Raw genomic sequence first — 26,832 nt, forward strand, 5'->3', positions numbered from 1 at the left:
AAACATATTTTAACATTGTTAAACATTTACTTTAATTTATTTACAGTTGTGTACAGTTATGGACTGATTCTCCAAACATCAGTTATTTTATCCGATTTAACAAAATGACTTCAAGAAACGTTAATATGATGAAATGACAAAAATGAGTCAAAATCTGTCTAGAATGAAAACAAATTAATCGAAATTTTGCTCAAACAGTCCAAACCTTTCAAAAATGACTCAGAAATGGCCTAAAATCACTTGAAACCTGCTAAAATGACTGAAACATGACGATGAGTTTTCCAGATTAATTCAAAAATGACCTGAAGCTGACAAAAACTCACAGAACTCACAGGCAAATTCATGACAAATTTGACAAAGTGATGAAAAAAATCACTCAAAATCGTGTCCAACTTTATTGAATATCAGTCAGATAAAGACAGAGGTGGAGAGATAACAGACTCAAAGCAAGAACAAAACATGATTAAATATTTGTGCAAATCAAGTGTCCAGAATGACCCGAAACAAGACAAAGACGAGGATGAAGAACTCACCAGAACCATGACAGCTGTTTATTACTTATTAAATCAAAGTTTTACACCAAATTTTTCATAACTCCAGCTTGCACTGATTCTTCAAACACCAGTTTCTCTGACTGAAAAGAGCCAGGATGCTCCTACAAACACGAGGATGAGTTCTTTAACTGTGGAAGTTGAAAAAAAAAAAGAATAACATGGAAGAATGTGTAGGAGAAGCTGCAGGTTTCTGGGCAAAACATGGTGAGAAACGAAAGAAAACTTGTTAAAAATAACTCAGTTTGTCCCAAATTACAGAATGAGTTTAAATTTACAGAAAAAAAATCCAAAATGACAGAAATGTTCAAAACTCTTCAAGAATACTCTGAGATCTTTTGGAAATGATTGAAAATCTGTTCAAAATGATTGATATTTATTGGTATTTATTGACATTTGTTGGTATCGGTGTCCTTCAGAGTGTCCCCGTGTCCTTGCTATGTAGAAGCTGCTCCTACACTCTGCGGGTGAAGTGCTGAGAGTCTCTGAACTCCAGGTAGAGGCTGAAGAGGAGGTGCAGCGCCTGGATGCGGCTGCTGTGGACGGGGATGTCCAGCAGGCTGCAGACCAGGTCTACGTACTGCGGCAGGCTGCAGTGGAGGCGGGCCGGAGGCAGCTGCAGGCGACCCAGCAGCTCCTCCAGCTCGGCCGGCCACTCCTGCATCAGGCTGTCGATGTCGGGCATCGGCCGGCTGTACTGGACGCTGGCCGGGGGCTTGGAGCGGTGCAGGGCGCTGATGCTGTCCACCCAGCTGTCCACGGCCCGCGGGTTGGACTGAGGACTGGCCACGCTGGTCACCTTCTTCAGCTGCAGGGAACAAGCATGGAGGTGGTGGGATCATTACACTATAACTGACTCAAGCATGGAGGTGGTGGTATCATTACACTATAACTGACTCAAGCATGGAGGTGGTATCATTATACTATAACTGACTCAAGCATGGAGGTGGTGGTATCATTACACTATAACTGACTCAAGCATGGAGGTGGTGGGATCATTACACTATAACTGACTCAAGCATGGAGGTGGTATCATTATACTATAACTGACTCAAGCATGGAGGTGCTGGTATCATTACACTATAACTGACTCAAGCATGGAGGTGGTGGGATCATTACACTATAACTGACTCAAGCATGGAGGTGGTGGGATCATTATACTATAACTGACTCAAGCATGGAGGTGGTGGATCATTACACTATAACTGACTCAAGCATGGAGGTGGTATCATTATACTATAACTGACTCAAGCATGGAGGTGGTGGGATCATTATACTATAACTGACTCAAGCATGGAGGTGGTGGGATCATTACACTATAACTGACTCAAGCATGGAGGTGGTGGGATCATTACACTATAACTGACTCAAGCATGGAGGTGCTGGTATCATTACACTATAACTGACTCAAGCATGGAGGTGGTGGGATCATTACACTATAACTGACTCAAGCATGGAGGTGGTGGGATCATTACACTATAACTGACTCAAGCATGGAGGTGGTGGTATCATTATACTATAACTGACTCAAGCATGGAGGTGGTGGTATCATTATACTATAACTGACTCAAGCATGGAGGTGGTGGTATCATTATACTATAACTGACTCAAGCATGGAGGTGGTGGGATCATTACACTATAACTGACTCAAGCATGGAGGTGGTGGTATCATTACACTATAACTGACTCAAGCATGGAGGTGGTGGTATCATTACACTATAACTGACTCAAGCATGGAGGTGGTGGTATCATTATACTATAACTGACTCAAGCATGGAGGTGGAGGTATCATTATACTGTCAATTTAAGAGACCACAAATTGAGGTCCAGCTATGTATAATAAAGGTGTGTGAGTCTAATCCAGGTGTGTGTGCGTGTGTGTGTGTCTAATCCAGGTGTGTGTGTGTGTCTAATCCAGGTGTGTGTGAGTCTCATCCAGGTGTGTGTGTGAGTCAGTCTAATCCAGGTGTACCTACCTCTGTGGCTCCGTGCTGCTTGGTCTCCTCTGACAGCCAAAGGGACAACACTGTGGGGTCTGACTGCTTCACACTGGGCTCATCCAGAACCAGCAGGCCCAGACTGTCGGCTTTACCATCCGGCCTCGGCACCTGAAAGTCACACAGAGTGATGTCACGGTGATGTCACAGTGATGAAGGTGTCTGAGTGGAGTGTTCAGGTGAGTGTGAACCTTCAGGAAGGCGTCAATGTCTCCAACAGCAGGGATGAAGTCTGGGATGAAGGGCTTCAGACTGTGTTCTAGTTCCATAGACTGAGGCGTGTACCTGACAGGAGACAGAACTCGGTTAACAGAACCGAAGCAGAAGCAGGTCAGGAAAGAAATAAAACTTGCCAAGCAGCAATATAAGGACAGGGTGGAGAACCTATTCAGGACTGGCTGTTCACGACCTGCATGGGAGGGGGTTAAATCCCTGCTGGGGATACATCCCCATAAGTTCATCATCTCCTTAAATGGGAAGTCTGATCATGACCTGGCAAACGATCTAAATATACTTTCAAATCATTTTAATGTTCATGATTTTAGCCACGAATTGTCTGTGTTTAAAGGTGCTGCCTTAGATCCAAACAGTACAGTGGCAGTGCATGTCAACAAGCAGAGGGTACAGAGGGTGTTCCATGGTGTGAAGGAGAGGAAAAGCCCGGGTCCTGATGGGATTGGAGGTCGGATCCTGAGGAACTGCGCCAAGCAGCTGGCTGACATCTTCAGTTTCATCTTCTCCTGGTCACTTCAGGTCCACAGGGTGCCCCGCCTGTGGAAGGACTCGATTACTGTCCCTGTGCCCAAAAACAAATGCACGAAGGCACTGAATGGCTTTAGACCCGTGGCACTCACCTCCCTGGTAATGAAGTCCTTTGAGAGGATTGTGAAAGAGGATCTCATGAACACTGTCCAGTCAAACTTGGACCCTCTCCAATTTGCATATCAGTCGGGGAGGGGGGTTGATGATGCAACATTCACTCTTCTTAACATGATATTGTCGCATTTAGATGGCGTCAATAATTTTGCCAGTCTGCTCTTTATCGACTTTACATCTGCTTTTAATTGCATTCAGCCCCACATTTGGGCTGAGCGTCTTCTAAATTATAAGACTGACAGGAGTTTGATTTACTGGTTGTTGGATTTCTTAACTGTTAGATCACAACGGGTCAGGGTCAATGGCGTTCTGTCAGATGTTCTCTTTTCCTCCACTGGCTCCCCCCAGGGATGCGTCCTGTCGCCCCTTCTTTTTGTGTTATACACGGATGCATGTCGGAGCTCATATGAGAAGCGTCATATTGTGAAGTTCGCCAATGATTCTGTGATTGTGTCCCTTCTCAGCCATGATGACCCTGTGCCCGGGCCTGTAGTAGAGGACTTGATTCAGTGGCGCAAGTCGTCCTTCCTCACTATTAATGTTCAGAAAACCAAGGAAATGACAACTGATTTTAGGAAGTCCCGTTCAGTTATCGCTCCCCTGTCAATTAACGGTCAAACTGTGGAATCAGTTCAGTATAGATATCTTGGGATGATAATTGATGACAGGCTGTTAGAGATGTAAAGATAAACCGATACGAATCGATAATCTATTCTCACCTTTAGAGATATGAATACATCGATCGGTGTGTCTCTGGATCGATCTATATCTGCTGTGGACCAGTTGATGTCCCTTTAAAAACATATGAATCGGTTTATTTGAGCTCTGCTACTAAAGATGGCCACCAAAGTCTCGCGAGACTCTCACGGTGACGTATTACGAGAGTTTCATTTTTGTAGCATGTTAGAGTAACTCACACACAACAGCATGGCTGATAGCTCCGAAACAATTTACAGTGCACCCTCAAATCTCAAATCGAAAGTTTGGAAGATCTTTGGATTTTTCAAGAAGGATGGAAAGTTGGATAAAAGGCCGTTTGTAAAGTGTGTAAAGCAGCGATTAAGTACACCGGGAGCACTCATCTAAACCTGTGCTCCTGTTCTGTTTTATTCTCCATTGTTTGTGGAGATTTTGTATTGGTCTGTGTTAAAGACCTAGATGCACAGTTCACAGCAGAATAGCAGCTGCTGTTTAGTTTACTGTGTGGCACTTCATTGTACCTGGCACTTATGTTACTGCGGTGTTTCAACACCTGAAACTTTATGTCCAGCTTGCTTAGGGCTCTCTATATTATTATTGTTACCTGAGCAAACAGCACTACAGAAGTATTTTGTTTTCATCCTCCTTTGCATGCTTTTTTTTTAATCTACTTTGTGCCATTTGTAAACACTGACTAGTTATAAGTGTTGAAAAGCACTACTGCACTGAAGTGGTCAATGTTAATATTTTTTCATATGATGCATTAACAGTCTGATCTGTTTGAAAAATAAACAGAATGACATTGTTCTGACCTCATACATTTCTTTCATTTTTTTCACCACAAACAGATTTAAAGTGCATCGCATCAAATTGCATTGAATCGTAATGTATTAAAATGTATCCTTGGTGAATCATATCGTAAGACATGTATCTAGATTCGTATCGGATCGCCACCTAAGAGAGAGATACACACCCCTACAGGCTGTCCTTCGAGCATCAGGTTGATGATGTGTGCAAGAAAGCCAACCAGTGCTTGTATTTCCTTCAGAAGCTCAGGAATATAAAGATAGAAACCAAGTTTATGTATATGTTTTACTCCTGTTTTATCGAGTCTGTCCTGACATTTGCTTTTATCTGCTGGTTTGGCTCAGTCAACCTTAAAAATCGAAACAGACTCCAAGGCATAGTCAAAATGTGCAGCAAAATTGTTGCCACTCCACTGACTGACATATATATATATATATATATATATATATATATATACACTCCTATATAAGACTAGATCTTTAAAAAAGGCAAAATTCGTCCTTTTTGACCCTAGTCACCCTCTTGCTTCTGAATTCAGGGTGCTTCCATCTAGATGTAGGACAGACAGACTTAAAAAAAAAATCAGGGGTTCCATTGGCCTTTTTAATAATGAACGGTTTTTAACACCTTTATAATGCACTCTTCTTTGAGGTCATTTTAACTTTCCTTAGGCTTTATTTTTATCTTTGTATCCTATTGCATTTTAATTGATTACTGTTGTTGTTGTTTCTGTTGTGTATTTTATTGTTGCGTGTCGCATTTTATTGTGTTTGTTCGTTGTTTTTGCTGCTGGCTGCACCAAAAATTGCCCCGCAGGGACAATAAAGATTTCTTGACTTGACATGACCCATGTAGAACCAGACTGGTTAATAGAACCATCCAGAATCAACCCTTTAAGCTTCAGTCAATTCCAGCCATTTTCAGTACAAAAAAATCGCTAATATTCTATTTGTAAATAAAAATATGATGAGAAATACAGGGAATATTGGACGCGCATCGCGAGGTGCATTTCCTTGAAAACGACCGATTCGTGGATTTTATACCGACTTCAGGACATGTTTTGGACAAAATATTTTACTGGCTTGTTTCGTCTGGATGTCCAAGGTTGGATTATGGCCGTTTTTTGTGGAATATTTTCATCTGTGTGTAATAATGAACCCGGAAATGTGAGTCGCGCTGTGTGCGTTGAAGCCGTGTACAGAGAACGGATGGATGAATATTTGTTTTTGTTGGACAAATGTGTTTATATTATCCGCTGTGGTAATCGCATCTGAAAGTGGTTTATACCGGCGGATTCATGAGAATCTAAGCTTTCCATCGGCGTAAAGTGTTTGTATAATCGAGCTTGCAGCATCGGTCAATTAAGCGAAATACTTTAGCGCATCTCAAAGTGTACCGCGGGCGGGACACTGAAGCGCAACTGAAGCGCAACGGGTTAACAGGGCTATACCTCATTTCTCATTTTATGTTTCATTTTTATTGTTTTAGGTCTCATTTCTTGCCATTTTGTGTCTTGTTTTGTGTCTTGTTTTTGTTGTTTGTTTTGTGTCTGGTGTTTGTTGTTTTGTGTCTGGTGTTTGTTGTTTTGTCTTGTTGTTGTTTGTTTTGTGTCTTGTTGTTTTGTGTCTTGATGTTGTTTGTTTTGTGTCTTGATGTTTTGTGTGTTGGTTTGTGTCTTGTTTTTGTTGTTTTGTGTCTGTAGTGTTTCTGTGTCTGTAGTGTTTTGTGTCTTGTTTTTGTTGTTTGTTTTGTGTCTTGTTGTTGTTGTTTTGTGTTGGTGGTTGTTTTGTGTCTTGTTTTTGTTGTTTTGTGTCTTGTTTTTGTTGTTTTGTCTTGTTTGTTTTGTTTTTGTTGGTTGTTTTGTGTCTTGTTTTTGTTGTTTTGTGTCTGTAGTGTTTTGTGTCTTGTTTTTGTTGTTTGTTTTGTGTCTTGTTGTTTGTTTTGTGTCTTGTTGTTGTTTTGTGTTGGTGTTTGTTTTGTGTCTTGTTTTTGTTGTCTTGTGTCTTGATTTTGTTTTGTGTCTTGTTTTTGTTGTTTTGGGTCTTGTTTTTGTTGTTTTGGGTCTTGTTTTTGTTGTTTTGTGTTGTGTTTGTTGTTTAGTGTCTTGTTTTTTTTGTTTTGTTTTTTTGTGTTGGTGTTTTGGGTCTTGTTTTTGTTGTTTTGGGTCTTGTTTTTGTTGCTTTGTGTCCGTTTGTGGTGTTTTGTGTCTTGTTTTATGTCTTGTTTTTGTTGTTTTGTGTCTTGTTTTTGTTGTTTTGTGTCGGTTTCTAGTGTTTTGTGTCGGTCTGTAGTGTTTTGGGTCTTGTTTTTGTTGTTTTGTGTCTGTTTGTGGTGTTTTGTCTCTTGTTTTTGTTGTTTTGTATCTGTTTGTGGTGTTTTGTGTTTTGTTTTTGTTGTTTTGTGTCTGTTTGTGGTGTTTTGTCTCTTGTTTTTGTTGTTTTGTATCTGTTTGTGGTGTTTTGTGTCGGTTTTTGTTGTTTTGTGTCGGTTTCTAGTGTTTTGTGTCGGTCTGTAGTGTTTTGTGTCGGTCTGTAGTGTTTTGGGTCTTGTTTTTGTTGTTTTGTGTCTGTTTGTGGTGTTTTGTCTCTTGTTTTTGTTGTTTTGTATCTGTTTGTGGTGTTTTGTGTCGGTTTTTGTTGTTTTGTGTTTTGTTTTTGTTGTTTTGTGTCTGTTTGTGGTGTTTTGTCTCTTGTTTTTGTTGTTTTGTATCTGTTTGTGGTGTTTTGTGTCGGTTTTTGTTGTTTTGTGTCTTGTTTTTGTTGTTTTGTGTCTGTTTTTGGTGTTTTTGGGGAGTATTTCTGTCAGATAAGGCTCCAGCCACCTCTAACTCCTGACTCATCTCACCGTGTGATGTACTGGAACAGCTCTTTGATTTCGGTGCTGACAGGCAGGTTGGCGTAGTCGGCCGGGTCGTACGCTCCCTCTGGAGCCTCCGCCTGCTCGTCATCTTCGTCACTATCATCCTCATCAGAGTCATCGTCCTCCTCCTCCTCCTCCTCCTCCTCGTTGGGACTGGCCCCCGTCGGCTCTTTGGCTCCTGAAGGCTTGTGGTCCTCGTCACTGCCGCTGTTGGCCGACATCAGGCCTCGAACCCTCCGGCTCCTCCTTGACTCTGACTGGACAACCAGACATCACAGAATAAAAGCAGCTGTCCATGAATCAACCACCTACATCCACAATCAATCTGCCAATTTAAATTCTCTGACTGCAGCTTCTTCAGAGTGAGTACTTTCCGTTTCTGTCCTCCTCTATGACAGCGAACTGAACATCTTTGGACCAAACACTGACATCTGTCACCATTTCCAGGTGTTTAATCGAACAAACAGCGATTTGATTCATCCAGGAAATAATCCACAGAAAAAATAACGCAGGTTCCTCTACAAGTTCCTGTCTTCTACAACCTGGGTATTAACAAACAAAAAGTGTCAAAAACCTGAATATTAACAAACAAAAAGTGTCAAAAACCTGAATATTAACCAACAAAAATGTCAAAAACCTGAATATTAACGAACAAAAAAGTCAAAAACCTGAATATTAACCAACAAAAATGTCAAAAACCTGAATATTAACCAACAAAAAGTCAAAAACCTGAATATTAACCAACAAAAATGCCAAAAACCTGAATATTAACCAACAAAAAAAGTCAAAAGCCTGAATATTAACCAACAAAAAGTCAAAAACCTGAATATTATCCAAAAAAAATGTTAAAAACCTGAATATTACCCAACAAACGGCAAGTTGATTAATCCAGGAAATAATCTGCAGTAAAAATAATAGCATTACTCTGCTCCTTTGATATAAAATGACAGAAACTTGTGCACCATGATTCAACATTTGTCCAAATTAAAAAAAAATAAATAAATCAGCCAGAATGATTGTACAAAGATCAGTAAAAAAAAAAAAAAACTAAAATTTTAGTGTGACATGTCAGATAAAAGCAGTAAAAAGTAAATATTTCTCTAAAATGCAGAGGTCATTAGATTAGTCATTAGATTAATGATCAGCGCCAATACTGTGATTATTGATAAACAGGTCCAGTCATTTTAAAGCAAGAATAGACAATAAAACAGCACAGAATGTACTTTTTAGTGATATTTGACCATAAAATGGCATCTGACGGGGTACTAACATTAAATTAATTAATCCAGCAGTTACACTGAAAAGACTGACAACAGAAATGAAAGCTCATAATGGGATTACTGTTAATAATAAGCGATCATAAACCGTTAAACCCGGTTCAGTGACGGTACAGGGCCTGGGAGCAGCGGACTTACCTGCCGCTGGCCGCGGGGAGTCAGGCTGTAGACGCTGGCCACCTCCTCACCGTCGGCCACCTCCAGGCTCTCGTCGTACTGTTGGTTCTTTAGCAGGCGGCCGGCCCTCTCCCGGGCACCCCGATCCATAGGCGGACCACAGCGGCTAGCACCGAGGCCACCGCGTCTCTGGACGTTGAAGCCGACCTTCGGAGCGGTTTCTTTGTGACCGGACAGCTCAGCTGGTCGGTTAAAAGTCCTTTCAAACCAACTTCTGGGCACCTTTAACTGTTCTGTCCGTTAAATTAACGCTTTCTCCGCTTTGAGGAGAGCAAACCGCACAGCAAGCTAGTAGTAGCAACTAAGCAGTTTACATTAAGAATCAAGCTGCTTACATTAGCACCTAGCCGTTAGCATTAGAACTAGCTGCTAACATTAGCAATCAGCAGCTAACACCACCACACAGCAACTAACATAAGCAAGTGGCTGTTAGCATTAGCAATTAGCTACTAACAGTAGCAACCAGCCTTTAATAGTAGCGTCCAGCAGCTCACAACAAGCCGACGGCGGGGCGTTTGGAACCAGGTACCTCGACCCAGACCGCTGACAGACGGTGTCTCAGACGTTAAACGACCGTTTATAATTTCGTAAAACGCTTTAATTCGCGGTCCGAGTTCCGTTTATTAGCGTCTGTCTGCATCCAAACGGTGTTCAACAGAGGAGCTGGCGCGGTGCACCGTATCCTGGCAACGAGCTACGGCGCGCAGAGCATCATGGGTAGTGTAGTCAAATTACCCAAACCCAGCAATGTTACTCAAACCCGTACGAAACAGCGTGAATTGTCCAAAATGTAGTAAAATATGTTTAAAATGAAATAAATTCGTCTACAGTTAATTATGTTTGCCCAAAATAACATACGTTGGTCAAAAATGTCTTAAAAACTGTCTAAAATGAAAAAATCTTAAAGAAATAACATAAATCCATCCAAAATATCAAAGAAAATGGCCCACGATGACATAAATGTATTTTACAGGGATTATACTGGGATAAAGCTACACACATTTGGTCAAATATGGTCTAAAATGTGTCCAAAACAACAAAAACTGTGAAGAATGTCTCACAAATGATACAAATGTGTCAGAAAAGTTTCATGAAATGATCCCAAATTAATCATGTTTGCACAAAGTAGCATGCATTTGAACAAAATTTCATACATTTGTCAAAAAAGTATTTCAGAAGGGTGCAAAATGATGAAAAACGTCCAAAGTATTAAAGAAAATGTCCTCAAATGACAAAATTCTTTCAACAGGGTTTTTTCAAATTATTACATTTGCATAATTTTTACTGTATGAATGCAGCTGAAATCAGTCAACCATCTCATTGTATTGTTAGCATGTCAGGAACTCAGCGGCTAGCTAGCACCATCTTCACACTGGCTAAAACCATTAGCTAACAGTTAGCAAGCTAGCTCTCTCCATTTTACCTTTTTTGTGTCTCATTTTTGTTGTTTTAGGTATTTTTTTAGCTAAATATGTCTTCATTTTCTAAATGCACTCTTTTTGTTCATCTCCACTTTTGGAAAGTTCACGGGATCAGAAGTTAAAGGAAAAATGCTGCAGCTTTGATTAAAAAAAACTTTATTAACAAAAGACAAAAGGAACATACAAATGAGTCAAAGGCTGCTTCAGAAATGATGCTCGGTGGTGACGGCAGCCACGGCATCATCGTACTGTTCGTTCAACTCTTCATCTTCGTGTCCACGTGAAAACATCGCCATGGAAACGGGCAGGTTTCTCCTTTGGGTGGCCTCAGATTCTGTAAATAAATGTGAGATGTGTCATTATCTGGAGACACAAAGTGACTACATAAAGTCGGTGAACGCATAATGAGACGTAAAACTACTACAGAAAGACACAAAACGACAACAAAAAGATGCAAAACAACTGCAAAAAGACATGAAATAACTAAAAATAGATGCAAAACGACCCAAAAAAGACGCAAAACAATGATAAAGAAACACAAAAATGACTTCATAAAGACACAAATAACTACAAAGAGACACAAAATGACCACAAAGACTAAAATGTCAAAAACTTGAATATTAACAAACAAAAATGTCAAAAAACTAGATATTAATGAACAAAAGTGTCAACAGCTCCTGTTCCATGTGGTTCCACAGAGCAGGAAAGGTCTGGAGAAACCTTCTGGAGTTGCTCTAGATTCCATCACCTCTGTCACTGAGAGCTCTCTGACCTTCTGTCATTGAACCGACCACCTTTCTCCTCTGACCACCTGTATGAAACGTTCTCTAAACATTGTGGGTCGGTTAGCACATTGGTTCTCTACCTGCGGGCTGGTGTCGGTATAACGACGCCATGAGGACGGTGGAGATGACGTATGGACAGCCCACCACCAGGCAGCGGATCACTGTCACAATGCTCAGGACTTCCTGTGGACCTCCTTCATCTGGACCTGGAAGAAACAAACACCACTCAGGTAACCATCACAAACCAGAGGCTTCACCAAAGACCCAGTAACTGCCTCCATGTCTGACTTTCTAGGTTCCTTGTAGCAGACGATCCAAGTCCTTGGCTAATCTGATAGTTTCTGTAGAGATGAACTGATAGGAGGGGAGATGATCGGCCAATGGCAGGTCTGGAACCTACAGCGTCGTGAGAAAAGTATTTACCCCCTCACAGAAATCTATTTCTGCATGTTTCCCTGAACCTACTAACTGGTTTGACAGCATCAGGTAAATGTTTGTTCCAGCTGGGATCATCTTCTACATCCATGGAGGAACACTGGTCCACTGTTCTCTGGAGAACAGTTTTAATTCAGTCACCTCAGATGGTTTTAGAACATCAGCTGATCTTTGAAGGTCTTCAACCAGAATCTTCAAGTCCAGACTTTGACTCCAGAACCTTCATTTAGTTCTTGTTGAGCTGCTCAGAGGTGGACTTGTTGGTGTTCTTTGGATCCATCAGTGTTGAGCTTCAGGTCCTAAACTGATGGTGGATGTTCTCCAGAAGGTTCTTCTGATAGAGAGCAGAATTCATGATCAGTCGTCCAGGTCCTCCAACCACCTCACTACCACCATGTTCCACTGCTGGTACTATGTTCTTCTTTAGTTTTACTCCAGATAGAACGGACCCATGTCTTCCAAAAAGTTCCACCTTTAAACCCATCAGCCCACAGAATGTTCTCCTAAAGTCTTGGAGGAACCTTTATGATCTTTTAGGTCAGTCGAGGTTTGATCTTTAACTCTCCCATGGATCCATTTCCTCCAGAGTCTTCTTATTGTGGAACCATGTAGATGGACCTTAACTTAGGCCAGTGAGGTCTGAAGATCTTTAGGTGTTTCTCTGGGTTCTTCTGTGACCTCCTGGATTAGATGTTCTTGGAGAAATGTTGATCCACTCCTGAAGGTTTTCCACTGTTCCATGTTTCTTCATGTGTGGATATTGTCTCTCACTGAGGTTCTCTGGAGTCCCAGAACCTCAGCAGTGGCTTTGGAACCCTCCAGACTGATGAACATCCATGACTTTGATCCTCATCTGTTCTTGAATCTCTGTAGAACGTGGCATCATGTTCTGCTTTCTGAGACCCTTCAGCTGCTTCACAATGAAGACAGGTTCTATCTAGTGATGTTTAGGTTCCACCAGCCGGGCAGGAACCATCTGAAGGTCTGGATGGAGAACCTGAACCCAACTGGCCAATGAATGTGGTCCTTTGGTGGATTGGTAGCTCAGGGGGCGATTACTTTTTAACAGAGCACAAGATGTTCTGGACAGAACTTCACCTTCAATAAATAGAACCATCATTTAAAAACTGCATTTTGTGTTTTCTTGTTTCATCTTTGTCAGATATTAAAATTAGTTTGATAATCTGGAACATTTACGTGACAAATCTGCAGAACTGGAAGATTTCTTTAGGGGGCAAATACTTTTTCACGACACTGTACATCCAATGAGTCAGACTAATTTAAATAGAAAATAACCACAACAGGACACAAATAAACTTAGATTAAACAATTCCAAGATTACACATTTTCCCTCAACTTTCCAGTTTTTTCAATTTTTCTGAGCTGTGTTATCTCTGGACCTGCTGCTGGTTGTTAGGTTAGGGAACATATTCCTTCTGATGGACGACATGAGATCTGTGGACCACCAGATCAAGACCTGCTGAGATGGTTTCTGGTTCTGTTAAGCTCACCTCTGACAAACAGCCAGCTGGACGGAGACTCTCCATGACCGCTGATCTTACACCTGTAGATTCCTTCATCTGACTTAGAAACGAGTAACATGGTCATGGAACCTGAATAGTTGGTCCCGATGAGGACGTCGTCTTTATAGAAATCAGATGGGAGGCTGGTGGAAGACCGTGAATGACAGCTCAGCGTCACGTTGTCTCCCTTCACCACGGGGAGGACAGGACTCACAAGGATCACCGCTTTATCTGGATATTAAAGCAGCACAGTGTCAAGAACCTGGATATCACTTCACAAATCATCAAAACAGATAGATTTACCTGGATAATAACAAGCAAAACCCTTGATATGAAACCACCGAAATCTAAAAAATCTGGATATTAATGGACAAAAAAAGTCAAAAACCTGGACATTAACGAACAAATGTGTCAAAAATGTGAATATAAATGAACAGAAGTCTCACAAATCTGGATAATAACGAAAAAGTCTCATAAACCTGAATATTAACGAACAAAAGTATCAAAAACCTGGATATTAATGAACAAAAATGTAAAAAAAAAAAGGATATTAACAAAGAAAAGTCCCCAAAACCTGGATATTAACCAATAAAGTATCAAAAACCCTGGATATTAATCAAAAAAAGGTCTGAAAAACCTGAATATTCACAAATGAAAGTGAGGACCTGGATGAACAGATTCCTAATGATCCTACCTTGCATGGTGAGGTTGAGCGAGTTGCTTCGCCGTTTGGTCAGAGACTCACACCAGTAGTAGCCGCTGTCGGTCTGCTTGGCGGTCTTCAGGATGCAGCCCGATGCCGTGACCGACCCCCACGGATGTCCACAGCTGGAGATGGTGCTGACTAATGCCGTGGACCTGTAGACCGTCCATCCGTGGAAGGTGCTGTTTGGGCCACAATGCAAATCCACAAACTGGTACTCGAACATCTGAGACGACCCCGGAGTAACCGTGAGGGATGCCGATTCATACCCATCTGGGGACAGACAGACTTTCAGTCAGTGGGCTGGAAGGTGTTCACGTCCTCCAACCACTGATTCAGACGATGAAGATATCAGAAAAGTAAAGAAAGAAGTCCATTTCAGAGCCTCTGCTGCAGCTTATGAGAAATACGTCCTGGATAGTTCCCCAACAGTGTCAACAACTTAAATATGAATGCACAAAGTGGTTTAAAACCTGATGTTAATATGAAAACATCAAACACCTGAATATTAACGGACAAAAATATCAAACACCTGAATATTACTGGACAAAAGTGTCAAAAACCTGATCGTTAGCAAACAACACTTTAAAAGTCTGGATATTAATCTACAAAAGTCTCAAAAACTTGAATATTTACGGACGAAAGTGTCAAAACCTCGATATTAACCAACAAAGGTCATAAAAACTTGAAAACTGATGTAGAACACAATCAAAAAACTACATACTACTGTACAGAAGTACCAAACACCTGGACACTAATCAGATAAGTATGAAAATCCTGGATATCAATGAACAAAAGTCCCAAAAACCTGGATATTATCAGGTTAAAATGCCATAAACAGTGAACTGACCTTCTACCAGCAGCCAGCTCAGTGGAGACTCTCCATGTTCTTGGATGCTGCATTTGTAGACGCCTTCGTCTTCCTTGGAAACATGGTGGATAGTCATGTGACCTGCAGGTCCAGATCCGATCAAAGCACCGTCTTTAAAGAACTGAGCCTCTAGACTGGAGGTTCCCTTCGTCCTGCAGCCCAGAGTGACGTTTCCTCCCTCCTTCACCGGCAGGGCAGGACTTTGCAGGATCACTGGTTTCTCTGTACAAACAACCACAACATGTCCACCGTTACAACAGAAGGAAAACCAGTTCTGCATCCTGTCAGTCAGTCTTAGTCATGCTACAAACCAGAGATTCACTTCTCTTTACTGGAACCAGTTCCTTTAAAATGTGACCATCCAACAACTTTAACTTGCCCTGAGAGTCAAGTATGTCACATTGAACATGAAGTCAAATCTGCAGTTTGATTGGTCATCAGGAAATAGGAAGTCCTGCAGGGTGGCATAGACGGATGAATCTCACCGGTGATGGTGATGTTGACGCCATCGCTGCTGTCTCCGTTTTTAGATTCACACCAGTAAACTCCAGTGTTGGACGCCTTAACTGTGTTCATGTAACAGGTGGAGGACTTCGGGCTGCCCCAGACTCCACCACACTGGGACAACTCCCACCTGTCAACACATCAATGGACAAGTGTCAAAAACCTGGATAATAACCAACAGAACTGACAAAAACCTTAATATTAATGAACAAAAGTGTCAAAAACCTGTATTTAACTGAGAAATTGTCAAAAACCTGAATTTTAATTAACAAAACTGTGAAAAACCTGAATATTGATGAACAAAAGTGTCAAAAACCTCAATATTAACCAACAAACATTTAACAGCCTGGTGCTGCTCTTCAGTTCGTAGCTACACACTGAGAAGGACTTACACCTGAACTGAACTTTTAAGCCTAAGACAACACTGGACTGGCTGGACCCCCCAGGAGGGTTTGAATCGTTCCCAGAGAGGATATGTCGGCAAGAACGGACAGGAAGGAGGTAACGGTGGTGCTGCCAAAGATGCCAGAAATGAGGCAAACGAACTGGAATCAGAGCTAGGCTAACCAAGACTCCCCATAAACCAGCAGTTCCAAGCGTCTTTCTCTCGTCTCCCTGGTTAACAAGATGGATGAGATGAAACTCCGGGATGTTAACAACCGGATAGACAGCTGTATCATGGTGATAACAGAGACCTAGCTGCACAAAAACATCCCAGACCTAGCCGTTTAGCTAGCAGGAGGTACAATCTTCCGGGCCAACCACACATCGGACTCTAGTAAGAGGAGAGGAAGTGTGTGCGTCTATATCAACAACAGTTGGTGCACGACTCTGCCGTTATTGAGAAACACTGCTGTCCAGACCTGGGATATCTAATGTTGAAGTGCAGACCTTTTCATTTGACCAGGGAAATAATCCGAGTGTTTGTAACTGCTACGAGCTAATGCTAACGTAGCTATGTGCAGTCTGCATGACAGCATCACCAGGCAGCAGAATAAACACCCAGAGGGCTTCTGGAGACTTTGATCACACCAACTTAAAGACTTTTCCACCAAGATTCTACAAGAATGTTGACATTCAAATAAAGAAGTGCAGAACACCAGATCAGGTCTCCACCAACATCTCTGGAGCCTACAGAGCTCCACTCCACTCACCTGGACACTCAGATCATCTTTGTCTGTTCCTGACACCAGCTAAAAGCCCCTTATCTGCAGGTCAAAGCTACAGTACCAGTCAGAGCAGAGCTGGATCCTTGCAGGACTGTTCAGAGGACACCATATGGAAGCTCTTTGAAGACCCAGACATGGAGCTCCACACCTCCTCTGTACTATCAGACATCAGTTTCTGCATGGACAATGTAACATCAAGGAAACAGGTGAAAACATTTCCCCACCAAAAACCCTGGTTTAACGCCAGTATCTGGGCACTAAGAGACAGGGAAGCCTCCAGGAAGGCAAGAGCAGATCTAAACAGAGACATCAAGGCTGCTAAAACAGAGTCCAGAGAGCAGATAGAGGCCACCTTCAGGGAGAACAACCCCCGCTTAATGTGGAAATGCATACAGAATATTACTGATTCTACAAACAATGCCACAACACCCCCACAGTCCCCACCTGCCTGGAATCTGCCACCATAATCCCTGTGCCCAAATGTCAAGACCCACATCCCACCTGGTTTTGATCAACATCAGCTCACCTACAGGTCCAACAGATCCACAGACGATGCTTCTCCATCGCCCTCCACACCGCTCTCAGCCACAGTGAAAACCCCAACCCATATATCAGGACACTGTTTGTTGACTTCAGCTCAGCATTTACCTCCATCATCCCCAGCAAACTCATCAACAAACTGCAGACACTAAACCTGGAACCTCAAGAACTTCCTGACTAACAGACCCTAGTATGTCAGAATGGACTCCTCCACATCCTCCACCATCGTCCACAGCACTGGTGTTCCTCAGGGCTGTGTGCTGAGTCCAGTCTTGTCCACATTGTACACTTATGATTGTGTTGCTACTCATGGCTCCAACACTCTCATCAAATTTGTAGATGATACAACCGCTGTGGGCCTCAACAACGGTTATGAGACACCATACAGGGAGGAGGTCCAGGCACTGGAGGCCTGGTGCAGGGACAACCACCTCAACACTAAGAAGACAAAAGAAGTCATTATTGACTTCCAGAAGCTGAGGATGACTCCACACTCAGGCCTGAGCATCAATGGGGATGAGGTGAAATGAGTCACCCGCTTTAGGTTTCTTGGACTGCACATCTCAGAGGACCTGGGCTGGACTTCCACCTTCATGTTTCATGACCACGTTGACTTAAAAACCTGTCAAAGTTCTCAAAGGAACCTCAAGTCCAACAGATCAGTTTGCATCAAAGCTGAGATCTTGAGGTTGATCCATTGGTCACCACATGGAATGAATCCTAAAGCAGACGACCTTCTATAAACCTGAAGAACACTAAACCAATGGATCATCCAAAGGAACCAACCCCAGAACCATCAGAAGTCGGGTTCTGTTGAACTCACCCACTGATGGTGTATCTCCTAACCGTCCAGTCCCTGGAGCCGAACTGCTCACAGCTCAGAGAGAACTTCTCGTACTCGAAGAACTGACTCCGGCTGGGTTCCACCACCATGGAGGCTGAGGAACACAAGTGTCAGTAAACTGGTTAATCATGAAGACAAACGTCTCTGACAACATTAAAATGCTTCCTTCACATCTCCAACGTCGCCTCAACCATTCAACCAACAACCACATGCTGCTGCCTCTCTGGAGGAGATGTTGGGACTGTTTGGTGAACAGTGTTTGTTTAATCCTACCATTACTGGACGTCCGACAGCATCTCATCATCACTGAAACACAATCAGACGACACCAAAGTCCAATTTAAATCCACCATATGTTGCTTTGACCTGCAGCCTGTTGTTCCTGAGTGAATTATTAACTGATTACTCACAGAGGAGGAGCAGAATCATCGTCGAGTTTCACTGACCGCCTGAAAGGATCCTGTTAAAAAACCACAAGGACCAAGGAGGTGTTAGTGCAGCGAGCTGAGCATGTAGAAAACCTGGATGTTAACTCAGAAAAAGGTCAAAAAACTTAAAATATAACACAAAACTCTCAAAAACTTGAAAATATTGCACTAAAGTGTCAAAAACCAGAACATTAAAGGAAAAATTAATAAAAACATGAAATTTTACACATAAAACTGCCCAAAAATGGGCTATTAACACACAGATGTATCAAAAACCTGAAAATTAAAACACAAAACTGTCAAAAACCTCAAGTTTTACTGAAAAATGTCAAAATTCAGTCAGAGCTCAAAAATGTCAAAAATCCATAAATTAAAACACAAAACTGTCAAAAACTTGAGTATGAACACACTAAAATATGAAAAACAGAAGTTTTACACAGTTTTACACACAAAAATATCAATAGCTTTTAAATTAAAACACAAAACCGTCAAAATCTCAAGATTTACTGAAAATATGTCAACACTCAGGAAGTTAAAGCATACAAATGTCAGAAACCCACAAATGAAAACACAAAACTGCGAAAAAAAAAACCTGAATTTGAACGCACTAGTGTCACAAACATGTCAACCCGGTCTCACAAGGATTCATGAAACTGTCACGTTTAAAAACATGATATTTGAAACACAAAATTTTCCAAAAATTATGGTATTAATGCACAAAAGTGTCAAAAACCTGTAAATTAGACCACAAAAGGATTGAAGACTTGAAGTTGTAGACATAAAACCATCAAAAATAAGCTATTACCACACACAAGTATCAAAAACATGTAAATTAAACTGTCGAAAACCTCAAGTTTGACTGAAAAACGAGTCTAAACTCAGGAAGTAAAAGCACAACGATGCCACCACACAACTATGTCAAAAAAAACCTGTAAATTAGAACAAAGTGGTGAATGACAGCAGAAAGGTGTCAAAACCCAGGATCTGAAGAGACAGAAGAGTCAGAGTCCTGTCAGCTAATCCTGAGAAGAAGATAAAAGAGGAGGTTAAGGTTGAGATGAACTTACAGAGCAGGAGCTGAACCATCTTCAGGAGCTTCACTGACCGACTGCTGGCTGAAAACATCCTGTTAAAACCACGAGGAGGAAGGAGGCGTTAGCACAGCGAGCTGAGCACAAACAAGACTGCATCTGGCCCAACGCTCTACATTCATCTCTAGAAACACATCTCTGGACAAACACCTGCACAAGAGAAGTGGGAACAACCAGACGGAGCTCACTTCCTGTTTGGAAGGTCAACCTTTTACCACCTCATGTTGAAAGAACAGATGGAGAAGCTTCAGGAAACTGTTTCAGACAAAGAATCCGACTTCAGGAGAAGATCTTGGATGGATTCTGTGATTTACCTGGAAATGGACAAACACAAGTGTTTAAAATTGACATATTAATCAACAAAAGTGTCAAAAACTTGGATATTAACCAACATAAACGTCAAAAGCTTTGATATTAACAAACAAAATCTCAAGAACCTGAATATTAATGAAAAAGTCCCAAAAACCTGGATATTTATGAGCAAAAGTCTAAAAAACTTTGATATTAATCAAAAAAAATGTCAAAAAATCTGGACATGAATGAACAAAAGTCTAAAAAACCTGAATGTTAGTGATCAAAGTCTCAAAAACCTGGATATGTACGAACAAAAGCGTCAAGAATCTGGATATTAACAAACAAAAGTCTCAAAAACCTGAATATTTACGAACAAAAGCGTCAACAACGTGGATATTAACAAAGTCTCAAAAACCTGAATATTTATAAACAAAAGCATAAAAAAACCCAGATTTTAATGAATAAAAATATCAAAAACTTGAGTATTAACAACAAAACTATCAAAAACCTGGATATTAATGAACAAAAGTATCTAAAAAGTGGATCTTAATGTGTTAATTAGTGTCAGGGAAGCACATCTCAAGACAAATACAGCAAACTCGCAGGTAATAAAACTAACTTTAACAGAAACTTACAACAAAGTCAGGCAGAGTGGGAGACAGAAGACGACTGGTGATCCAGGGAAAACCCAAAACACCCAGAAATCCAAGGGGAACCAAAAGAAGCAGAGGAACAGGAGGAAGAACGAGGCAGGACCAACCAGAACCAAATGGAACTAATCAGACGACCAATCAGTCACAACAAGAAGGAAGTCCAGAGACACACCCATGGTCAGAGGCTTCAAAATAAAACAAGAAGTAGTGGTAACCACACATGGAACAGACCCAAAGACTACGACACCAAAGTTTCATTAACCAGGAAATCAAGGCATGAAAGCTGGATGGTGACGACCAAAGTGTGGAAAATATATACGTTAATGCATAAAGTCTGAACAAACCCGGATATTAATGTAGAAAAGCATCAAAAACCTGGATATTAATGTAGAAAACATTATAAACCTGGATATTAATGTAGTAAAGCATCAAAAACATGGATATTAATGTAGAAAACATTAAAAACCTGGATATTAATGTAGAAAAGCATCAAAAACATGGATATTAATGTAGAAAAGTCTTAAAGACTTGGATATTAATGTAGAAGAGTCTCAAAAACCTGGATATTAATGTAGAAAAGCATCACACAGGGATATTAATGTAAAAAAGTCTAAAAGACTTAGATATTAACACAGAAAATCATCAAAAACCTGGATATTAATGTAGAAAAGTATATAAAACCTGGATATTGATGTAGAAAAGTATATAAAACCTGGATATTAATGCAGAAAAGCATCAAAAACCTGGATTTTATTGTAGAAAACCATAAAAAATTGGAATATTAATGTAGAAATGGATATAAAACCTGGATATTTACACATAAAAGTGTCATAAACCTGGATATCAATGTAGAAAACAATCATAAACATGGATATTAATGTAGAAAAGCATCAAAAACATGGATATCAATGTAAAGAAATGTCAACAACTTGGGTATTAATGCACAAAAATGATTAAAAAAGTAGAAAATATTCCACAACAGTATCAATGACCCATAGATTTCAGGTGTGGTAGCCCTGCTGTGGTCTCCAGGAAACGGCCTCAGTGACGGGAAGTTTCCATCACTAGGTGTAAAGTTTGTTTTTTACTTCAGAGGCTGTGTGACGCCTCCAACCACTGGGGCAAAGACCATGATTGATTTACCACCCTAAGATGGCTGCCTCAGCAGAAACAACAGGTTCTGTTCTCAATAAAACCGCTGAAGTGTAGAACTCTGCTGCTGTTCAAAGCACCGTTGCTGTCTCTGCTGCACAAACCGCCGGCCTAACCGACAGCACCGTCTGCTCAGGTCTTCACTCTGGCTTCTGTCCAACGATGCGGTTGCTTGAAAAGGTCTGCTGTGGTGTGAAGAACAAAAAAAGGTTGAGATCAGTTCCACAGAAACAGGAAGACTCGCTGCTAGTGCATCAAAGGCCGATGTCTGCTGGAGATCTCTGTCTGAGGTCACAGTGTTGCATCGGTGGCTTCAACAGTCTGCAAGTTCATGCAGAGGGAGTGCTATAAATGTAGTCAGAGTCCGTTTGTCCAGTCAGAAGCCTCATAGTTTGCTCTCCAGGGTCATGCTGTCTTTTTCTTGAACATTGCTGTTGCGACAGGGAGCCGAGGCTTCGTCGTCCACCTCTTCTCCTGAGACTTGGATTTGAACCGTGGCTCAACAGAATTATTTAAAAAATAAACTCATGAAACAGGCCTAGACTGAAATGATGGTCCCCTTAACTTAGTATTTTGTTGCTCAACCTTTTGAGGCGATCACTACAATCAAACCATTCCTGTAACTGTCAGTGAGACCTCTGCTCCTCTCAGCAGGTGTTTTGGTCCACTCCTCATCAGCAGATGCTCCAGGTGTCTCAGCTTTGAAGGGTTCCTTCTCCAGATGTTTCAGCTCCTTCCACAGATGTTCAGTAGGATTTAGATCAGGGCTCATAGAAGGACACTTCACAACAGTCCAATGTTTCCTCTGAGCCGTTCTTGTCTGTTTTTAGCTGTATGTTTTGGCTCATTATCCTGTTACAGACCCATGACCTGTGACTGAGACCAAGCTTTCTGACACTGGGCAGCACATTTCTCTCTAGAATACCTTGATAGTCATCAGATTTCACTGTTCCTGCACAGATTCAGACTCCCTGTTCCAGATGCAGCAAAGCAGCTCCAGAACAGAACAGATCCTCCATGTTCCACAGCAGGGACACTGTTCTTTTCTTCATAGCTCCAGAACATAACAGATCCTCCATGTTCCACAGCAGGGACACTGTTCTTTTCTTCATGTGCTTCATTTTGTGTCTGTGAACATAGAGCTGATGTGTCGAAAAGTTCCAGTTCTGTCTCGTCTGTCCAAAGGACATTCTCCCAGAAGCTTTGTGTCAACATGCAGTTTGAAGAATTCCAGTCTGGCTTTTTATGATTTGTCTTCAGCAGTGGTGTCCTCCTTGGTGGTCTCCCATGAAGTCCACTTTGGCTCAAACAGTGATGGATGGTGGATCTGACACTGATGTAGCTTGACCTTGGAGTTCACCTTTAATTTCTTTGGAGGTTGTTCTTGGCTCTTTTCTTACCATTCCTATTATCCGTCTCTTCCATCTGTCATCAGTTTTCCTCCTGCAGCCACCTCCAGGGAGGTTGGCTACAGTCCCATGGATCTGAATAATAATTTAATAATTTAAATTTCTGAATAATAAGTGCAGCTGTCGTCACAGGAACATCAAGCTGCTTGGAGATGCTCTTACAGCCTTTACCTTTAACATGCTGCTCTATAATTTTCTTTCTAATCTCCAGAGAGAGCTCTGTCCTTGTCTTCCTCTGGTCCATGTCTAGTGTGGTACACACCATGTCAGCAAACAGCACAGTGACTACTGTAAGCCCAGAAACAGATTACAGGTTTGTAGACACTGTGATGCTGATTAGAGGACACACTTTGACTGAACATGTCCCTGTGGTCACATTACCTTCAGTCTTTTCTTGGGGTTCCATCATTTTTGTCCAGGCCTGTTTCATGAGTTTATTTTTAAAATAATTCTGTTAAACCACGGTTCAAAGGCAACGTCTGATTTTCATTGTTTAATTTTCATAGAATTTTTATTTATTATTACTTTTGTCAGATTCAAATTATTTCTGTGACCTTTGTGGGTTTTTCTTTCATTAACCGAGGGGTACCAGCTATTTTGTCCATGTATATACATGTGTACACTACATCGCGGTTCACTTCTCGTGGTCTCACTATTAGAGGTGGGTCGATTGATCCAGATATCGACAACATCGATCCCAGTGTGGGTACTGATACTGAATGAACCAGTGTCATGATATCGATTCTTCAGTTCCAGTCCCTGTCCTGTATGTCTGCACTGATGCGGCTTCAGCAAACAGGCGACCTGATTGGCTGTCAGAGGTCCTCCATCTGAGGAGCAGCAGCCAGTCCTCTTCTTGTGATTGGATGTTGAACCGTCACATGACCCAGCGGTGCCAGAAAACAATCAAGCAGGCTCAGCTACTTCATAGTGGTGGAAAGTAGAACTCTAGTTTCCTCTGTGGTTCTGTCAGTCTGTTCCTGTCTGATGTGTAGAAGATGGACGTTCCTCATCCAGCACTGAGGGAAGAGGAGGCAGAGAAGAAGAAGTCCAACCAGCTGATGATCAGACCGCAAACAGGAGGATTCTGAACCAGAGACAATCACAAAGACCAGCGCTAAAAAGTAAAGAATCGTTCATCACAGTCATGATTTTTAGATTCTAACCACTACAAGAAAACAACTGACTGCAGCTTTAGAATGTAAAAACTAAACTTTTAAAAGACTTTGGAAAATTATCTGATGTAAGTTAAATACCACAAAAACTCAAATACTCTGAATGAACTATAGACCAGCTGAAACAGACAAAAACATAAACTCACATGGGATTCTGCACCAATAAAATATTTAGGGGTTAATCTGACTACAGAGTTTAACACATTATATGAAGCTAATTACGGTCAAATAAATACAGTAATCCAAAAAGACTTGGCTAAATGGACAAGCTTAGTCTTAGATCTCAGCTCAAGAACAGAGGTGATAAAATGAATGTTGTTTGATGTATTTATTCAGCTCTTTACCAGTTCATATACCAGACACACAGTCTGCTAAATGGGAGAAACAAGTGAGCAGGTTTATAAGGAGAGGAGCAAAACCAAGAGTAAGGTTTAAAACGCTTCAGCTGGAGAAGAAGAAAGGAGGCCTCGCTCTCCCAAATTTAAAGGAATATTTCTTAGCTGCTCAGTTGAGCTATGTGGTTAACTGGTGCACAGCAGAATACTATTCCAAATGGAAGCATACTGAACTTAACTATGATACAAGCCAACCTCAAGAGACTTGGAGACGAAGCTATTCACGGCCTGAAGAAGTCAACCCTATATTTGAAACAACCCTGAAGATGTGGTGGGATATAGTGAATAGATTCAAGTTGGAAGGAGACTGTAACTTGTTGGCTTGGCCCTCACATTGCTCTACATTCATAAGTGGTCAGCCTGATAATACCTTTCTGAGATGGGTGGACAAGGGAAGGGCATCTCTAACTGAAGGGTCGCTGTTTACATCTTTTGAGAAAGTAAAAACTGAATTCATCTTGGATAACTCAGAGCTGTTTAGGTACTTCCAATTAAGACACTTTTTAAATTCTGATATCAGAGTTCATTTATCACAAGAAAGCAGTGAACTGGTTGAAATGGTGAGAGGGACATGCAGAAAATTACCATCAAAAATTGTATCCAGGCCATATAAATGTTTACATAACTGGAATAGGACTGACTCACTGTGTGTAAAACAAAAGTTAGAGTTAGTTAGAAAAGTTAGTTAGAGACTAGAGAGGGAGGCCATCAAGACTCTATGACTCCTCTGAAGGAGAGACTAGGAGTTCCCTTCCTCCATCTCCATCTTATGATGCGTCGATGTCCTGGCTTTTGATTGCTTTGTTTGCTACCATCCAGGTTTTTCTATATTTCTGACACCAGCAGAGTTTGGTTCAGGTTAGTTGTGGTGGAAACGTCCACTGGAAGACTGAACACTTTATCAGTTTCTAACAGAACCAGTCCGGATCACGTCTGACCTCTGACCTCTCTGTGTTGCAGCTCTGACTCCGCCCTCCTCTTCCTCAGCTGATGAAGGTGGTGTGATCAGTCCAGCAGGTCAGTCAGACTTCATCATTTACGGACGCAGTGCTGAAACAGGAAATTCATCTAATCAGTGACATCTGTCTGGTTTCTCCACGTCTGCTGATGATTATTTACAGGAATGAGCTGAGATCAGTCAGTGTTTCCTCAGAGCTTCAGTTTCAGGAAAGAAACCAGAAAAAGTTCACACTGAAGAAGCTGAAATTACACTTTAATAAAATGATTCCAGTAATGAAAATAGCTGCAGCTCTAACGTCAGTGATGAATAAACAGTGTTGAACCATAGACTGTATATAAAGATGGACGTAGCATCTGGCTCCAGAATTGAAGCCAACCCGGAAGTGTCAAAAACTTGCAATATCACGCCGTCCGCTAGGGTTGGCTCCAAAAAGCTTTTGCTCCATAGACCCCAATTCATTTTTGGAAAAATTAAAATGTGATAGACTGATGTTCTACAGCTCAGGATTTTTTTCCCGTTAGTTTTCATGGTCAAAATGAGAGATCAGGTGGCCGATCTTAAAATAAATCAATACTGAATTTTAAATAAATCGTTAAAGTTGGCGGAGCCAGGGGGCGTGGCTATACTTGATAGACAGCAACAGAAGCCTCTGCGGTAAAACGTGGGCGGGATAAGAGAGTCCTCAGCCAATCCTGCCCCTAGTTGCTCTCCGGTCCAGCCTGTTTGATGACGCTTTTTACGTCACTGGCTCCAAAAAATCCAAAACGGCGACCAGGAAGTAGCAAAATCCGGGCTTCATTTTCTCGGCGTTGAAACCAACGGGTGACGTCACTGTTAGTTTACGCCTGTGTTGAACCAGAGACTCAGTTCTGCCACCTGCTGGTCATTTCTGAGTCACCTTGTTTTCTGGAGTCATTTAATGGATTCTTTTTTTTCAGTTTTTGTTTCCAAAACTAACATAAAAATATGCAAAACTGACATAAAGAAAGTAAAACAGGAATAAAAATACCAGCAATGACACAAAGTGAACACAAAGACAGGAAACAACACAATTACATGATTTGTGAAAAAATAAAAGCACTTTCTGATTGGGTGGGCTGCACAGTGGAGTAGTGGTTAGCACTGGGATCTTTCTGCATGGAGTTTGCATGTTCTCCCTGTGCATGCGTGGGTTTTCTCCGGGTACTCCGGCTTCCTCCCACAGTCCAAAAACATGCTGAGGTTAATTGGTTACTCT

At 41.4% G+C, this 26,832-nt stretch overlaps 2 protein-coding genes and 1 long non-coding RNA gene across 8 annotated transcripts in view; 1 reads left to right on the plus strand and 2 right to left on the minus strand.

The window, feature by feature from the left end:
* Positions 1 to 382: 382 nt before the first annotated feature.
* On the minus strand, positions 383 to 9,951 carry ift46 (intraflagellar transport 46 homolog (Chlamydomonas)). The gene is made up of 5 exons (XM_022219360.2): positions 9,205 to 9,951; positions 7,775 to 8,046; positions 2,740 to 2,833; positions 2,528 to 2,659; positions 383 to 1,359 (listed from the first exon to the last, which is right to left on the minus strand). The coding sequence occupies exons 1-5, from the start codon at positions 9,331 to 9,333 to the stop codon at positions 1,006 to 1,008; spliced, it is 981 nt and encodes a 326-aa protein (XP_022075052.2). The 5' UTR covers positions 9,334 to 9,951; the 3' UTR covers positions 383 to 1,005.
* On the plus strand, positions 1,318 to 4,746 carry LOC127532682 (uncharacterized). Of its 5 annotated transcripts, none has more exons than XR_007940267.1 (3): positions 1,318 to 1,420; positions 1,498 to 1,734; positions 1,774 to 4,746. It is a non-coding gene; the product is annotated as an uncharacterized LOC127532682 (long non-coding RNA). The 5 variants fall into 5 exon arrangements; XR_007940266.1 differs by having other exon boundaries at positions 1,355 to 1,460; XR_007940264.1 differs by having other exon boundaries at positions 1,355 to 1,423; positions 1,461 to 1,734.
* An 852-nt stretch (positions 9,952 to 10,803) lies between the features above and the next one.
* Positions 10,804 to 26,832, minus strand: part of LOC110969302 (Fc receptor-like protein 5) — a 38,696-nt gene continuing 22,667 nt past the window's right edge. Inside the window, exons 1-10 of one of the 2 annotated variants that reach the window (XM_051944723.1) lie at positions 19,533 to 19,643; positions 18,448 to 18,497; positions 18,312 to 18,344; positions 18,018 to 18,132; positions 15,467 to 15,615; positions 14,961 to 15,203; positions 14,102 to 14,383; positions 13,396 to 13,638; positions 11,530 to 11,655; positions 10,804 to 10,998 (exon numbers count right to left, since the gene is read on the minus strand). In XM_051944723.1, coding sequence (XP_051800683.1) covers positions 10,868 to 10,998; positions 11,530 to 11,655; positions 13,396 to 13,638; positions 14,102 to 14,383; positions 14,961 to 15,203; positions 15,467 to 15,615; positions 18,018 to 18,132; positions 18,312 to 18,344; positions 18,448 to 18,466 — 1,341 coding nt within the window. In that variant the 5' untranslated portion in view covers positions 18,467 to 18,497; positions 19,533 to 19,643 and the 3' untranslated portion in view covers positions 10,804 to 10,867. Of the gene's footprint in view, positions 10,999 to 11,529; positions 11,656 to 13,395; positions 13,639 to 14,101; positions 14,384 to 14,960; positions 15,204 to 15,466; positions 15,616 to 18,017; positions 18,133 to 18,311; positions 18,345 to 18,447; positions 18,498 to 19,532; positions 19,644 to 26,832 lie in introns of those variants that run through there. The other variant, XM_051944724.1, reaches the window with a different exon arrangement.

The sequence above is a fragment of the Acanthochromis polyacanthus genome, chromosome 24 (genome assembly GCF_021347895.1).
Source record: "Acanthochromis polyacanthus isolate Apoly-LR-REF ecotype Palm Island chromosome 24, KAUST_Apoly_ChrSc, whole genome shotgun sequence".
Classification (NCBI taxonomy): domain Eukaryota; kingdom Metazoa; phylum Chordata; class Actinopteri; family Pomacentridae; genus Acanthochromis; species Acanthochromis polyacanthus.

What these genes read in the sequence shown, in the direction of transcription:
- ift46 (XM_022219360.2), bottom strand. Translation starts at nt 9,333, where the DNA reads ATGGATCGGGGTGCCCGGGAGAGGGCCGGCCGCCTGCTAAAGAACCAA. An exon ending in CTCCCCGCGGCCAGCGGCAG is followed by an intron (nt 8,047 to 9,204) that starts GTAAGTCCGCTG and finishes CTGGTTGTCCAG; the next exon opens with TCAGAGTCAAGGAGGAGCCG. An exon ending in CTGTTCCAGTACATCACACG is followed by an intron (nt 2,834 to 7,774) that starts GTGAGATGAGTC and finishes GTCTCCTGTCAG; the next exon opens with GTACACGCCTCAGTCTATGG.